This window comes from Brassica rapa, chromosome A05 (assembly GCF_000309985.2).
Source record: "Brassica rapa cultivar Chiifu-401-42 chromosome A05, CAAS_Brap_v3.01, whole genome shotgun sequence".
Classification (NCBI taxonomy): domain Eukaryota; kingdom Viridiplantae; phylum Streptophyta; class Magnoliopsida; order Brassicales; family Brassicaceae; genus Brassica; species Brassica rapa.
Window position 1 is genome coordinate 7,062,068 of NC_024799.2, and position 17,510 is coordinate 7,079,577.

The 17,510-nt window shown below is 31.2% G+C and overlaps 1 protein-coding gene and 1 long non-coding RNA gene across 7 annotated transcripts; one reads left to right on the forward strand and one right to left on the reverse strand.

Moving 5' to 3' along the window:
- Positions 1 to 7,210: 7,210 nt before the first annotated feature.
- LOC103867705 lies at positions 7,211 to 11,475 on the reverse strand. Of its 6 annotated transcripts, none has more exons than XR_004458229.1 (6): positions 10,926 to 11,475; positions 10,444 to 10,792; positions 10,288 to 10,366; positions 10,112 to 10,185; positions 9,897 to 10,019; positions 7,211 to 9,266 (listed from the first exon to the last, which is right to left on the reverse strand). It is a non-coding gene; the product is annotated as an uncharacterized LOC103867705 (long non-coding RNA). The 6 variants fall into 6 exon arrangements; XR_004458230.1 differs by having other exon boundaries at positions 10,444 to 10,609; positions 10,728 to 11,454; XR_004458228.1 differs by having other exon boundaries at positions 10,288 to 10,346; positions 10,444 to 11,427.
- A 452-nt stretch (positions 11,476 to 11,927) lies between these two features.
- LOC117134092 (EMBRYO SURROUNDING FACTOR 1.1-like) lies at positions 11,928 to 17,276 on the forward strand. Its single transcript, XM_033291854.1, has 2 exons — positions 11,928 to 16,841; positions 16,944 to 17,276. Exons 1-2 carry the CDS (start codon positions 16,778 to 16,780, stop codon positions 17,108 to 17,110), a joined length of 231 nt encoding a protein of 76 aa, XP_033147745.1. The 5' UTR covers positions 11,928 to 16,777; the 3' UTR covers positions 17,111 to 17,276.
- The last annotated feature ends 234 nt before the right edge of the window (positions 17,277 to 17,510 follow it).

Sequence of the window (17,510 nt, forward strand, 5' to 3'; positions counted from 1 at the left end):
TCCATAAGCTTCACGTCCTCAACATGGTTCAGAAACATGTGTACTTTAAAACGCTTCTCAAACGCTCCCATTCCCTGGATTTCAATTCTGGTTATAGATTCTTTGACCAAATTGTAGTAGTAAACACGGAAAGGGTCGGATGGAAAGAATTAAGCACTTGAATAACCATTACACGGTGGTTGATGGGAAGTTGTTGTATAAAGGAAGGTTGGTTATTCCTCGCAGTTTGAAACACGTTCCGGTGATACTTACTGAAAGTCATGATTCTTTGGCTGGGGGACATTCTGGTGTATTTAAAACTCTCAAGCGGATTCAAGAAGGGTTTCATTGGACTCAGATGGTTAAGGATTATGTTTCAGCTTGTGATGTTTGCCAGTGCCAAAAATATTCGACTCTTTCACCTGCAGGATTATTGCAGCCTCTATCTATTCCAGAGCAAGTTCGGGAGGCTCTATCAATGGATTTTATAGAGGGCCTTCCTCTATCAGGAGGGGTGAACGTTATATTTGTAGTAGTCGTCAGGTTGAGTAAGTTTGCTCACTTTCTGAAGTTGAAGCACCCTTTCACCTCAGTAGACGTGGCTGAGCTGTTTGCTAAGGAGGTTATTCGACTTCACGGCTATCCTAAGTTGATTGTTTCGGATCGAGACTGGATTTTCTTGAGTTAATTTTGGAAAATTTTGTTTCGACTGAGTGGAACACAACTGAAGTATAGCACAACCTTTCACCCCAAACAGATGGTCAAACCGAAGTATTTAATAGGTGTTTGGAGACTTACTTGAGATGCTTTGCGTCTGCACATCCTAAGTGATATACCATGGATTTGATCTATTTTCATCCATGGTATATAAGTGTTTTACTATCTATATTATATATTCTATCCTATTAGGTATGTTTTCAGGTTCAGGAGTATCTTGAAGTAAAGTGATGATTATGGAGCATTTAGGAGCTTAAAAGAGATTTCATCCGAGCTGACCATTAGAGGTCGATATGCAGAAGAAGCAATCGATCGCTGCACATCCAATGCCGTCGATTGATACAGAAGAGAAGCCTCGACGATTGAAGATTATGATCAATCGATGTACATCCTGTATCATCGATCGATGTCGAGACGCGGAACACACGACTTGGTTCCAGCCGACTTTAAACCAAGGCTTCACCAAATTACAAGATTACCCCTGACGAGTTTTTAACCTAATAGTTATATACTTGCCTAAGTGTTAGGAGGAAGGAGAGCTTTTACCATCATTGTATTCTTACTTTCAGCAAAAGCGAGAGAAAGAGAGTTTTAGGAGAGAAGATCATAGAGAGATTTGTGATTGAAACTCCATTGATTCATCTATTCTATTCTATGCAGTTTTTATCTATATTTTGTGTCATGAATTGCTTAGCTATGTCTAAGTCATTTACTTGTTAGATTCAAGGTTCAAATAGGCTAGAGGGATTAGCCCCAACTATAGAATTACTTAGTTGTGATATTCATTGATTGATTATTCTTAATGCTTGTTCTAGCCTTGCTAACTAGAATATTGAGCCTAGAAATTTGCATGTGTCTAGCATCCTTGATCATCATGTCCTGAATCTAATCTGTCATGCTAGGACTGCTAGAGAGAGCTAACCGCTGATCTAGGAGACTAGTGAGCATTATCAACATGCGCCTAGGGCTTAACTAGAACCTATTTATCGATATTGTAATCTGACAATCGATCGATATTGCAAAAGATGTATCGATCGATATCCCTATAGGATCATCGATTGACACTTTCTTGTGATCAAAAGACGACAGTTGAGATCCAAGATCTAGTTAGTTAACCAGTGAAACATTGCCATCGCTGATCACTGTGATTAAGGAGTTGAGCTCTAATATATCATGCATGCAACTGTTAGGCATCTATAGGATTATAATCTCCAACACCTGAATAGAAACCCTGCATCTAATATCTTCTAATAAAGTTACACCCCCAATCATCTTGTTAGTCGAACAATAGCCTTGCTCAATTAGGATTGCTATTTACTTTAAAACCATAAAACAACAAACACCTAGAATTAATAACCTGACTAGATTTAATAGGTTCCCTAGCTCCTTGTGGATTTGATCCCTAAATACTGCAACTGAACCTCTTATTTGAGAGAGTAATTCACTCTTTAGGGTAATTTGAGTGGTATCAATAAGTCATAGCCGAAGTACTTACCTTGGGTTGAACTCTGGTACATCACCAATTTTGACACTTCCTTGGGGACTACTCCATTTCGGGTGGTGTATGGCGAAACTCTCCTCAGCTCTTACGTTATGAACCGAGATCTACTTCTAATTTTGAGCTGGAATTGATGGTTCGGGAAAGAGATGAGATGCTCGTTCAAATCAAGCATCATCTATCACTAGCCCAGGATCGCATGAAAACGAATGCAGACAAACATAGGAAGGAGCTCAGTTTTAACAAGGGTGACCTGGTCTTTCTCAAGCTGCGACCATACATGCAGCAATCTGTTGCTAAAAGGTGTATCAGAAGTTAGCAGCCAGATTTTATGGTCCCTTTGAAGTATTGGAGAAGGTGAGAGTTGTAGCATATCGTGTGTTGTTACCGGTGGATTCAAATATTCATAATGTGTTCCATGTGTCTCAGTTGAAACCAGTCATTGGATCACATCATTCAGTGTCGCCTTTACCTACATCATTTTCTGTTGCTGATTAAGTGGTTATTGAACCGGAATCAATTGTGGATACACGGTATGACGCACAAGGTCATTTGGAAGCATTAGTTTCTTGGAGTGGTATTCCAGATCATGAAAACTCTTGGGAGCGAGTGTCTGATTTGCTGCAGCAATTTCCTCGTCTGAAGCTTGAGGACAAGCTTCTTTTCGTACCGGCGGGTATTGATAAGCCATTTAGAGCTTATGTGAGACAGAGGATGAAGAGAGCTGACGTGGAAGGGGCTTCTAAAGATCTCAACAAACAATGCTGATGTGGCGAGGAAAGAGGAAGAAGTTTGTTGCTTTGATTCTGTATCGAGTAATTCTACTCTGATCATTGGACTTGTAGAGATATTTCTCTATGAGAAGGCAGTAATTCGAGAGAGTATTCTTGTTTTGCTGAGGATCAAATACTTTGAGAAGAGATTCTTATTGTATTTGATATTTATACTCTTGTTAATCGAATAAAATTCAGTATTTGCTTAACACACACCCTTTCAATGGTTAACTAGTCATTCACTAGTTATTCTTGTCTCTTCAGGTTTTAGCAGCTTAGACTTGTCAAACGAAAGCTCTAATCTTTGATGATTGGATATTTTGGTACGGTCATTAAATCAGGCAGGCTATAGAAGATGAACTCATAAAACAGACTGTTTTGTGTTGCAAATTCTTGTTTATAATCTTGTGGTTGGTTTTGGTTTGATTGAAGCAACAAATTACCTAAAGATCACTTGGCTGATATCTGCTGAGGTATGAGCTAGGAAGGCAGCCAGCTAACACCAAGAAGTAGAGGTGCTACAACCGAGAAAATTAACTAGAGCAACCATGTTCAACCAAGGCTAGAGAAACATCTTCAAGGTTCAGCACTAGATTCACACCTCGAAGAGAAATTTGGAAGTTGGTGATTATTGACATGCATTTCATCAAGAGCTGGTCAATGGTGGATGTTCCGATTGGGTGAAAACCAGTCTGGTCTGCATCAGAATTAGCAGATATTCTTACATGGAACTTTTACATGTTAGAAAGGAAAGAAGTCGATAATAGCAGGTGTATTCACATACCTTTACAACCAATATACATATAAAGATGTGTTTGAACAATATGAACTGAGATATAGCCTTTAAGCTTCTCCTTTAGAACCCTTTACGAAGTTAACCAAGGATTAAAGGAGAATTGTGTACTTCGAGCTGGAGGTTTCGGCAAGGTTTACAGAGTAGATCTTTTTGATAGTTCTGAAATCACAATTAAAAGAGTATCTCATGGTTCAAAACAAGGAATGCAAGAGTAGATTTCAGAAATTTGCTACTGGGGGGAAGACTAGGAAACATGAAATTGGTTCAACTTTGTGGTTACTACAAAAGAAAAGTGAATTTTTACTGCACGAACCATAGCTTATTTGCCTTTTAAGTATACTGGTTTTTATACTGCCATTTTGTCAAAGTAATTCATAGTTTTATTAGATAAAATCAGTTCGAAACGTAAACTATAAATGATAGGATCTCGATAGATAGAAAACCAAAACATTTAAATATTGTCTGTCCAAGCCGTAGAAAACGTGATTATGATATCGTTTTAGAAAGGTTTTGAAATGCAAGACATTTCTACTATTGGTTGAGTCTTGTCATACGTAACTTACAGTTTGTAGGCTCCTGCTCCATACATTTCGATCATCTTGTATGGTCTTTTCCATCTAGGAGCCAATTTTTCTGCTGGCTTATTTTTAGTGTTGTTGAATACTCGTTCAAAAATATAAGGGAAATTCTCTCAAATAGCTATTTTTAATTTTTTGTCGAAAAAATTAGGGGTGGGCAAAAAAACCGAACCGAACCGATCGAACTGAACCGACCGAACCGAAATTGATTCGAACCAAACCAAAGTCTATTTCAAATCATTCGGTTGAAGATTTTCCCAACCCGACGGTTCAGTTCAGTTCAGTTTAAACCGAACCGAACCGATAAACCGAAGTGTTTTATAGTTATTTAAATTAAAAATATTAGTAATATATATTAAAATCCTAAGATTAAACCCACGTAATTTCCTTTTGCACGAAGGAAATCCTAATATAATTTGATTTCCATGACACTAATATAATTTGTTATACGGTTTCATGCTTTTGTGTAACCATTATTGTATTTCTCTCAAAGACGTGTTCTGTTTTCAATTTTTGTTAGTGAAAAGAACAATATGGAATCATGGGTGTAGAGTTATAGTAAAAATATAGATAAATATTCGTATAGTATATGTATAACATATACTAATTATTGATTCGTTGCAGCTTTTTTTGATGATATCACATGGAAGATGATTCATTACATGTTTTTTTTAATTCTTAATGCTATAAGAGACAAAAATTGTTTTTTCTTTCTTTTTATTTAGTTAATTTTAGTTTGATTGAATTCTTATAAAGTTATAAACTATATTTGGAACTTTTTAAAAGGTTTTTATTTTGGTTTTATATTGAATTTAATTTACATACTTAATTTTTTATTATGACCAACACAATTATTTCATGACAACCATACATTTATATATTAAAACATGATTTCTTGTACAATAAATAAACTAAGAGAAATCCGATTAAACTGAACCGAACCGAAATACAAACCGAATCGAATATGAACCAAACCGAATATAAACCGAACCGAACATAACCGAACCGAAATCGATCCAAACCAAACTAACTATAGTTTACTTCAGCTGGAAAAATTCTAGAACCGAACTAACCAAATCGAACCGAATTTGAACCGAACCGATAAAATAACCGAAGTGCCCACCCCTAGAAAAAATAGTCATAAGAAAAAAAGAAAATGACCAAAATAGATTTTCTTTATTTTGAAAATTTTAATTTTAATTTTTTATTTTTTAAAATTTAAAACCTATCCCCAAAACCTCACCCTTTAACTCTAAACCTAAGTCTAGATTAGTTAACCCTAGAGTAAAAATATATTTTACCTTTTAATAAAATTTATTTTAATCATTAAAGGTTATTTTTGTGACAAAAACTAAAAAAAAAGCTATCATAGGGTATTTCTCAAACTTTTCTAATCCAAACCTTTTGTTGAAAGGTTCCGGTTATCTCTTTTTGTGTTGTTGCTCCTGATTATTTTTTTTCCGTAACACTAGTTTTTTTTATTCTGGCCACCTTTATATTATTTTTTTATTAACTAATATATTGTTTGTTGATTTATGGTTTGTTCATATATTTCTTATATGATGTATTATCTAAAGTTTGTATATTCAATCATATGAATGCAAAAACAAATATTAGTTTCTCTTTATTTAGGGGCCCCTTTATTTATTAGAATAGTAGAAATGTATTTGAGATGTTTCCAAATTTTAGTTGGTGATATAAATATTTTTTAAATTCAAAACGTTTTTACAAATTATTATTGTTCAAACATTAGTATAGAACTATAGATATGTGAACTATAGAAATAAATAAAAATAATAATTAATGTAATTGAAGAACTAAGAGTAGTAAAGGATGCACACTATTCAAATTAACTGAGATTAATTTTAATTGTACCTTTTTAGAAATAAATTACATACACTATTCAAATGTATTTGTATGTATAATAACAAATTAAATATTTTTTGATAAAAATAATATTAAAGGTAACAAAAAGTTTTCCTAGTCATCTTTTTTTTGCTAGATCTTGGTCAAACGAAACAGCATTGCACAACAATATAAAGTCACGTAACGATAGATTCAACCAAGTAGTAATCACTTAACTAAAATACCTGCACATACGTGCAGATATTTTTTTATTTTATAAATGTATAACTTTTATATCATTATAAATATTTTAAATATATGATTTACACTTAGCGTTATATATTGTATAGTTCTATAATCTTATTGTTTAGGCTTAATATTCGTCATTATTAATATACAGTGATTTGTTTTATACATTTTACTTTCTTATTAATTTTTATTACTTATTAATATATTTTTGAGTTCAGCACAATAAATTCAAAATCTAAAATAATCAAATAAATAGTTTCCTTTAATATAGCTTTTTAATTTATATATTTTTTGTACAATAAATTTTAAAATTATTTAGTTAACTTTTAGATGGATAGTTTTTTATGATAATTTATATTATACTAGGTTCGTTTCCGCGCTACGCGCGGCTAATGGGTTTAAATTTAATTTTTATAGTTTTTGACAATCTATTTATGTTTAAAATTGTATGGTTGCAAAAAAAATGTTTTAAAGTGATTAGATTTGGTGACCAGTTTTAAGTGAATATTTGATATAAATATCAAGCAAATAAATTAATTTAAAATAATTTATTGCATAAACTATTGTAACGTTTTTTATAGGTTACCTCTTTAAAGTTTAAATTATCAATTCTTCTTATCGAAAAAGGTTATCAGTAATATTTTTGAAAGTTTTCCTTCAATAGTTATGAGGTACTATAAATAAAATCAAAAATAAACTTAATGATAAAAATAAATATCAAAAAGAAACTTTTTCTAATAAAGACCAACTTTTTGACAATTTTTAGTTTTTAAAAAAAAAAATATATTACATTAAAGATCACTAATTTAACTGTTGGATTAATCAGCAATAATTAGTTGAAGTGTCCTGAATATTTCAATTTAAATTGGTCCTTCAAAATGCCTCATCACTCCTCCATAGCTAACTATTTAATATGCATATGAGACTGTAAGAAAACAACAGATAGGAGACACATCACATGACAAAAATAACGTAGGGTTCATAACCTGTTTAAATTTAGGATACTAAAAGTTGGAGAACCCATGCTATATGACTATCTTCGACTCATATCTTTTTTTTTTCAAGTTCACAACACTCTCAAGAGTAGAACAGTTGTTTTATATTGCAACATTACATGCCTTATAGCTTAGAATCCACATAATGTCTCCTGCTAAATTACATTTGTCGTTATTTAGTGTTACCGCCAATATACCCGTTCCTTTATTTATTTCAATGTATGAATATATACATCTATCATGATATGGTACACACAACTTTATTAGAAACTGCATGAGTAGATCCCTCCATGGTATTAAGTTGTAAATAGTCTAGCAACAAAATTATTAAAATAAGTTAAGGTTTGAGCATATATTAAAAGATCTTTAATAAGACTACTTATAGCAACTAGAGATTTTATCCGGGCTACGCCCGGAATTATTTAACTAACATTGTATTTAATATATATATGACACACTACATCTATGTTATAAGAATATAAATAGTAAATTAAATTTGATATGAGTAAGACTCACAATATATTATTTTTACTATCTAAAATATGTATGAGATGATGGTCAAATGTGAAATGAATAAAGAATTTGTTAAACCTTAGTTATTATCCAAAATATTTTTTCTTACATATTTAGGTTATTATAAAAATATATTTTTAATCTCAATTGATTTATATATTTTTTACTTTAAATCACTAAGCTTGCAGTTTTTACTTACAATTTAACTTAAATTTACAGGATTATAAAATATTTATGATTTTTAGAATCTATATGAGTTGATACACTTACTATGATGTCTTCAGGACTTATGGCTGTTGTAGAACAACTTTTAAAAGTTAACATCAACATTTGGTTAATGCTAACTTAAAGTGTTTATAAACTTAAAAAATCAGTATTTAAAAATTAATAATTGTAAAACTGATTCTATAAATTATTTTCACACATATCTTAGATTTTTAATGTATCACTTAGCTAGTATAGTTTCTGAAATATTCTAGTTTGGTTTACGTGAAAATATTTATTTATTTATTTATAATTCGAAGAATTTGCATTGAGAAACAAAATATTGAATGTTTTTCTAGTATGCATAAAGTAAATAAATTAGTATAAACATTGTTTTGTTAAATTACTCTATTTTCAACCAATCAACTGAAAATGATTTTCGGCTTATTTACTTCCAAAAGAATAATTGTAGATTAATATTTTCTATATTAAAAATAAATCTTTACTTCCAGTTTCATTTTTATTTTCTCTTTTCAATTATTTCTTTTCCACTCCTTTACTCTGACAGTAAAACCATTCTTCTATTGACTTTGTCCACCTCCTAACATGTTACACACTCATAATACAGTAATTACTCGTTACTGCAAGGGTGAATAGTTATTGATCAAGTGTAGAGACCTCATCGTCATAATCTTCTTCTTCTCACGAAAAATCAATGGGACTTTGCAGGTGTCATAGTTGGATTTAATGGAAAGTTGAGTGTCAATAACTTCATATGCAAACAGATCTCATCTGATAACATTGAAGTACATATATGTATCATGACGGCTGATGCCAAAAATTAACCATACACACAATGAGGAAAAATTACTATTAAAAATCATATATTTTGTTCTCAAAAAGAACTATAATAATCTTAGTTAAAACTATGAGTTTGGAGTGCAATCCTCAACCAATCTTGCAGCCGCACATGAATAACATTATCTATGTTTCTCAGACTCTTCACAACAACTTCTCCTGCAAATATTTGCACAAACCGGTCTGTGATCTGAAAACCGTGATTCTCCTAGAGTATAAGAAAGTTCTATTCCTTCTCCTCCTCATGGAATCAGATCAAACCTGAAAACATTCCAAACACACCACAAAAACGTGTTTCTAGAGTTTTGGATAGTACCAACCAAGCATGAGTACATAGTTTTTCTTTAGACTTAGTGGCTTCTCCGGCGTGAGAATCTGAGTTTCGAGAGAAACACTCATCTTGGTCTTCAATAAAGATTTGAGTTTTAAAGATAATTTCTACTACAAAACCTGGTCTTTCTCAAGTAGTGTGTCACAATCATTGTCTCTAGAAATACTCATCTCTTAATAGGATAAAGAAACTCTGTAATTCAAATCTCCAAACCAAAGCACTCGACTGCAACTTCGTAAACAGTCTTCAAAGGGTTTTTATTTCTTTTTACAGAAAGAAGATTTATGATTTTCATTGAAACATACTCGTGATCAACTATTCTTTCAGGTGTGCAACAATAAGGGTTCTTGGTGATTTTTGGGAATTGTGTGTATGTTACAAAATCTCAGCTACATCTGTTACAACTAAGATTGTTATAATTCTTTTTGAAAACAAAATATATAAATTGAAAATTATTATTTCTTCATTGTATAGCTGTATGATATATGTATAGCTGGTGGCTGATGCCAAAAATAAAATATACACCGATAGAACTTTGAAGAAGTGAGATGACTACTTACGGCCATGGAGAGTGCAACATAACCCATTCCATATTTGTGGCAATTCTCAGGATCTTCAAATAGACCTCTCCTTTGTCTTTATAAACAGTTGGGATTATGATTGATGGTATATTCCCAGATTCCCTGTTTTGGATTTCGTTAGTATCGTATCATTAAGTAAAACAAAAGTGAACAGAATATCAAATATTTAGACATGACTTTTGAGGCTTACTTACCAGCCGCACATCAACCAACAATGAGACCACGAAGATCTAGGCGAAGAAGGCTTAGTGATGAGAATACAACCCAGCTTAATAAGAAAACAATGACGAATGTGAGAAGAATATTAACAGGTGTGAAGAACCTGAGAGAAAAGATATAAACTCCTAATGAAAAAATTCATGTGACTTACATGTTCACCAAGCTTTCATATGTTACGCTACCAGCTAAACGGTTTCCAATAGCGAAGGACTAAACACATAGAAGACAATCTATACATAAAAAAAAATTAAGGTTGAGTTGTATATTAGATTTATAAATAGAAAGAGTTAATTAAGTAATAACCAACGCTGTTCAAATATTTCTTAAGTATCATGACCAAGAAGATTGACTCCATCAAAAGCCATATAAAATCCAACTGATGTTATCAGCAGAATCTCCACCACTGGTTTCGATGAATTTATCAACAGATGCAAAAGCTTCAACATCTCTACTTGCAAAGTCTTTTTCGAAAGCTAATACATGCAAAACATAACATATACACATGATTCCGGTTGTTGCATATGCATTTAAGCAGAATAAACAATGAATTAGAAGAGCTGCAAGTAATCAGAGCTTGAACATATTATAAACCTGAAAGTTTAGGTTAATGATCTCATTCTCAAACAATGATATAGTGAATCTAGTCCTTAATCGACCTGAAGATATGCTATAATTAGAATGGTCAAAGGAAGGAAAACGTTTGACGTTGTCCTGCTGCATAAGGTAGACAACAACACCTTGAACCGTAGCAAGAAGTTTCAAATTTATTACAGACTTTAAAATCCATACCTTAGGAAGCTGATATGAATACTTTGAGCTCCGTTCGGAACCCTACTCCTCCGCAGGTTTCCACATCTTCCTCTGTCTCTGTCATTGTTTGCAAACCCTGGCTGCCATCAGTAAACCAGTCGGAGGTAGCCACTAAAGCACCGACCATGGAACCACTGCTTGAAACCTCCTCGGCTGCACAGCTGTAGACGGGAGAGTGTCTGGTGGATTTAGCAGCAGTAGTTTTGTCTTTTTCCGTGAGGCTGTAGGTTTTTGGTTGATACAAAAGACTTTATATAGGAGGAGAAACGTAGGGAGTTGGAACGAAACCATAAAAGAAGAGAGAGTAAAGAAAATGTTAAATGACTCAGAAGTGAAACGACAACGACGGAGAGGAAAGGCCGGAGACGATTAATCAGTTGGGAGGAAGATTAGGTTTTTGCTAAATGTGAGAAATTTGGGGCCATGGGAAAATAAATTAAACCCACACAAATAAGCCCACTATTAATCAGTCTCGAGATTGCCTCAATGACGTGGTCAAAATGCTATCTGTGATTGGATGATTTAATTGGCTGACGTGGACAGCTTCCCTACTCCTCATATAACCCTTTTAGTATAGGTTAGATTAAACATGTAAAAATAATTAAACATCTTTACAAAGCAGTGTAACATTCAGCAAAGACTAACTCCAGTAGCACAAAACCTTGGATATCATCAATTATTAATGCTTTATACACATAGCTTAAGAGGGTAGGAACAGAGCAGTTAAATATTAATTCGTAGCACCACAACACTCTCAACGAAAACTTAATTCTGAGACAAAACATTAGCTTGCATCAATTATGAATTGAATTGCATGGTGTTGAAGGACATGAACTTAATACTTAGCACTTAAGCCCAATAGCTCCATACTTATCATTTGCACCTCTTGCATATCTGTCACAGTTATAGCCTCTCTCTCTCTCTCTCTCTCTCTCTCTCTCTCTCTCTCTCTCTCTCTCTCTCTCTCTCTCTCTCTCTCTCTCTCTCTCTCTCTCTCTCCAGCCATAATCTACCTCAATATGATGACATGTTCGTGCATCTCATACCTATCACTCACCGACGGTCTCCAAGTGGACCATTCTTGCATCGATAATGCATCAAAAGATCAGGACTTTCCAAAACCATATACATATTTTAACCAATTAAAAACAAAGATAAGAACCACAAACCTCCCCATTAGGTAGGAATCACGAGCTTCATACTTGTGTCCATATTTGATGCAGTCTCTGTAGCTATACCGTTCCCCGATCCTCGATGCAGTCTCTATCAGGTTTGATGATAAGATCCTTGAGTTCCATGCCAAGACAAAAGTTTTCGTTTGGTGGCCTCCCATTGTTCGGACTACCTATCATTGTGGTTAGTCCTAGTCCTGCACTTTTTATATGTAGAAGAGTCCTTTCATCGAAGAAGCCAAATGAAAAATATCTTCGATGCGGTTTTAACATCAGAAACTAAAAAGGAACCATACGATGCTTTCTTGAATACCTTTCATAACTTTTGGCCTCAGATTTAGCTACACATAGATGTAACCTGGAAGTTAGATAGCAACACACCATCACAGTATGACGATGAACAAAGTGGATTCGGTGGTTGGATCCTGTAGCATCATCTTAGATGCACTAAGTTTCTCTGTGGAGATAATCTTTTTCGTCTCTCTTAATCCATGGACAAATTAAAATCATTGAAGAATAAAGCAGATGAGGCCATTGTAGTTGGTCTCGCCGTTTTCTTAGCCATGGATGCGGTGAGTTTGGATGATCGGGTTTGTGGATTCGATGAGAAGCGAGTTATATATATAGGTGAAGTTAGGGTAATTGAAGAGTTTGGTCGCCATAAGATTTTTACAATAAAGAAGAGTGAGTGGGAGTGGGGGATGACTTGAGTTACTCCGGAGATCCGAAACGGCTGAGCTGAGAGAGTTTTGTTGAGGAAGATGAAGAGCAATGCATGTCTACGTTACTACAACTCAATGGTTTTGCTGGGCCATCATCTGGGCTTCGGCATAAGACAAAATGACATAAAAATTAAGCTGACATGTGACAATGATTGGCTCTGAATATTTTTGCTGATGTGACATATCTAGAAATCCTCCAATTTAGTTCCTTTTATATAATAGAGATGTTTTTTAAAGAAAATATAGTTGAACATCAATCATTTTTGTATTTTGCAAAGTTTTATAAATAAATACATTGTTTTTTTTTGTCATCAACAATACATACTCATACTGACTCTGTAAACCAAACCGGGTGATCTGCATCCATGTGAACGACAAAAGACGGTTGCTTTTTAGCAATGCGTGCTAGACTATCTGCCTTTGCGTCCGTGGTACATAGATAATCTCTGATCGGGTGAAGCTCTCTTTCAGGATCTTGATATCTTCCAAATAATTTGCAAAAGCTGGTCATTCTTCTGGTTCCGAAACCATCTTCACCAATTGAGAACAATCCTTTGCAAACGTAACCTGAAATTAATGTAAATTCCTCATACATTCCATTGCCCAGAGCAACGCTTCCATCTCCGCATGAAGAGGCGAGAGACTAGCCCTAACATTCCTTGCCCCTAACAATCCATCAAAACCTTCCAAAGTACTGAGCCAACCTTGTCCTGAAAAACTAACCCCTTCTTTCCACGAGCCATCTGTAAAACACCATCTTCCTGGGATCGACGGCAATATCACATCTATTGTTTGTGGTGTCGTCCTCTGGTCATTCACTACTTGTGCCTCAGCCCACATTGTTGATTCTGTTTCAGCCAATTTAAGTGTATCCATAGGATTCATATCCAAATAAATACATTGTTATGCTTAAATAATAACTACTCGATTAATTTTAGTAAATTGTATTTGTCAGATTATTTTAGTAAATTTTATCTGTATAAGATTCATTTGGATGTTATGGTATTATGTTTTCTGATTTTTAATTATTAAATTAAGATTTCAAAATATTATATTACTCTGGATTCTTACAACCTAATTTGTTTTTTTTTTTCAAAAAATTATATTTTAGGATCTATGATTTTATATTTACAAAATTTGGAATATTATCATTTTTAATTTTTAATATTTATTTTTCAATTGGTATACTTGGTCAAGAAATTTGGAAAATTCACAATTATTTTTGATTTTGGAAGGTTATATGATTTTTGAATTTGTTTGTTACTAAATAATTCATTATTTTATGAAAATATATTTGAATTATGGGTAAGATTTGTTTAAATATTTTTACAGAGATTTGGTTATAATTAAAATAAATATCACATTTATGAAAATTAATTTTTCATTGATATCTTTAATTAATTATTAGAATTTTAAATTTTTATAGTAACATATTTTGTAAGTAGTACATGAACTAAATGTTATTTATCTACTATTATATTTTGTATCTAATAATTTTTAGATAATATATTTCTTTTCTTTTAAAATAGACAAAAAGATAATGTATAGTTGTAAATAAAAGTTTAACATGCGTTAATAAATTGTTTTTTGCTTAAAAATAGTTTAATATGTTTTGTCAATGAATGATAAATTTATTTAGATGAAAGCCTGTTAAAAATAGGTTAATATACCAATTTAATATAATTTTTTCATATTTTGTTGATGGAACACCTCTATTTTAATACAATACTAGATCTTGATCTGCGCGACCGCGCGAGTATTTAATTTGTGTTCGTATTTAGTAATATATTTGTTAATGTAGTCATATTTGTAAATGTAAATGATATATTTGTACTGAATTTTATATTTTAGCATTTTAGAGTAAAATGTATCACCGATATTTGGTATTATATAAAAAAATATAACATTTATATAATTAGATCCATGTCTAAGAAATATAGCGAACAAATTTTTTAAATAGAAAATACAAAAATAGATAATTGGGAATTAGCATGCTATTTATAAATGATACGTTAGCTATAATATTTGTAAGTAAATAAAATTGTTGTTAAACTTCTATCAAATTTCGAACATATAAAAATTAAGATTTAAATTTGTAAGAAAATAAAATAAAATATAAATTTTATGTAACTGATAAAAAATTATAAATGGGCATAATTTTGTGTACATTTAAACCATGACTTTGCGAATGTTTGCTTTTACTTTTGTAAATATTTTTTTTGCCTAAGGTGATAGTATATATTTTAAAATTTTACATGTGTAAAATGATTATTTAATAATATTTATAAGCATGATAATTTTATAGTTTATATTTTTTTTTAATTTTATTTTGTCTTGTAAACCGTCAATGGTATTACCACCATTTTTAGAATATGATCCGTGCATCTGTACAAATGTTTTATTTTGTTTTTTTTATTGTGGATCAAAATTTTACGATAATTTCTAATAAATTATTTTATATACAAGGTAAGTTGGTAAATAATTATAATGATGCATGTAATATATTTGTATTGGTAAGAAGAATAATTATTTTCAAAAACAAAATGAAGAGTAACGTGAATTGTGGGAGAGAATGAGACAAACCGTAACTTATATTTTTACATAGATATTTTGTGTATATTATTGATATTCATTGTTGTTTATAATGTTAATATGAAATAGATAAGTTAAAATATTTATATTAAATTGATTGTGAATTTAATTTAGGAAATGTTTTATTAATTTTGAAAAAGACATGAAAAACACAGAAGTAAGAGTAATTATTACTTCATTAATTTTAGAAAAGACAAAAATTACTTAAAAATAGGTTTATTTAATTATATCAATGGCATTAGGTTGTAAATATTGTGCAAAATTAAGGGTTAGTCTTAATTTGTACTTCTCTTTTAATAGATTAGATAAATTATAATCATAAATTTGTAAAATAACATTATTTTTTATGACAAAAATTTAATTAACATTAATTATAATTATATTATTAAATTATGAAATTAATTAGTGCATTATTTATAGAATATTTAAAATGTTTGGTAAGATTCTGGTAGATTTTTTTCAACAGTTTTTTTAGAACTAAAAATAAAATTCAAATTTATTGTTAAAATTGATTTATTATTATTATCTTACTTATTATTAAGATTTAATATAAATAATTAAATATTTTACATTAAATAATTAGTTAAGTGGTCATACTTTGATTTGTCAATAGTAGATAAAAAAGACCCTAAATTAATAGAATAGATATAAATTATAATCGTAAATTTATAAAATTACATAATGTTTTTATGACAAAAATTTATTTAACATTAATGATAATTATATCATTAAATTATGAAATTAATTAGTGCATTATTTATATAAACAAATTTAAAATGTTTGGTAAGATTTTGGTAGATTTTTTCTACAGTTTTTTAGAACTAAAAATAAAATTCAAATTTATTGTTAAAATTGATTTATTATTTATATCATACTGATTATTAAGATTTAATATAAATAATTAAATATGTTACATTAGATAATTAGTTAATGGTCCTACTTTGACTTATCAATAGTAGATAAAAAATTGGATCCTAAATTAATAGATTAGATTTTTCTTCTTTTAAAAAATTACTAATAATTAGACTGTGAGTGGTGACCGATCGAATTGCACTGTACTATCATTAATAGTTACAAAAAAATTACATATATATATATATCTATACATTTTTGTTAATATTAAAATCGTACCGCAATTGTTCTGCATGTTACCAAATTAATATGAAGATTGGCCAAAATATTTAGTCAACAACATTTATTACTAAATGTCTTACCTAATTAAATTTTCTTCAGCTCTGTGCATATATATATGTATATATATATTGTTTAAGCTTTGTATTTTACAAATACCCAACAACAACTAGACTAACAAATTCACGAAACAATTCTTTGAGATAGTGAAACCATGAAATCAACACAAATAACTCTCGTTTGTATTATCCTGCTATGCCTCTTCTCTTTGCATCAATGTATATTATTTTCTTCACACACATATGTGTATATGTATATATCATGTATTTTTCTTTTTATCCGTCCTTAGTTTGATTTGTGCATTACCAATCAATGTGTAGGTGGGAGGATGGAGAGTAGAGACACAGGGAAATCAAGCAAAATATACATACCAAAGTGTTTCAAATCCAATTGTCACGGCTTTCCCCTTGTGAAAAATTGTTGGTGCTGCGTTAATGACGAGGATATTTGTTGGCAAGACAAAGAGATCTGCATGAGATTATGTTGAACCCTTCGTTGTTCTCTTAATTTCGCTTTCCATTATACCCAAAGCATTACAATAATGTCACTCAGTATTTTACTTCTCTTTACTGAGCATTCCTTGATTTAATAAAAAACTAATAATATTTATATGAATATATGATAATAATCTTGAGGATTTATATTTTGGGCAATGTGTATTCGATTGCATCAAAGATAGTTTTTTCAAATATATCTATCTGTCTATACTAATAAGGTAGAGTTTTATCTATTTTCATCCCTCCACATCATCAGTATCATAGGAGTTTTTGCTGACACGTCAGCTTATTTCTGAGCAAAGACATAACTTTCCCTACTTTACGACTGTTAGTGGATAATGGATTGTACAAGATTGGTTTAAAGCTCATTAATCAAATCCATCATCTCCT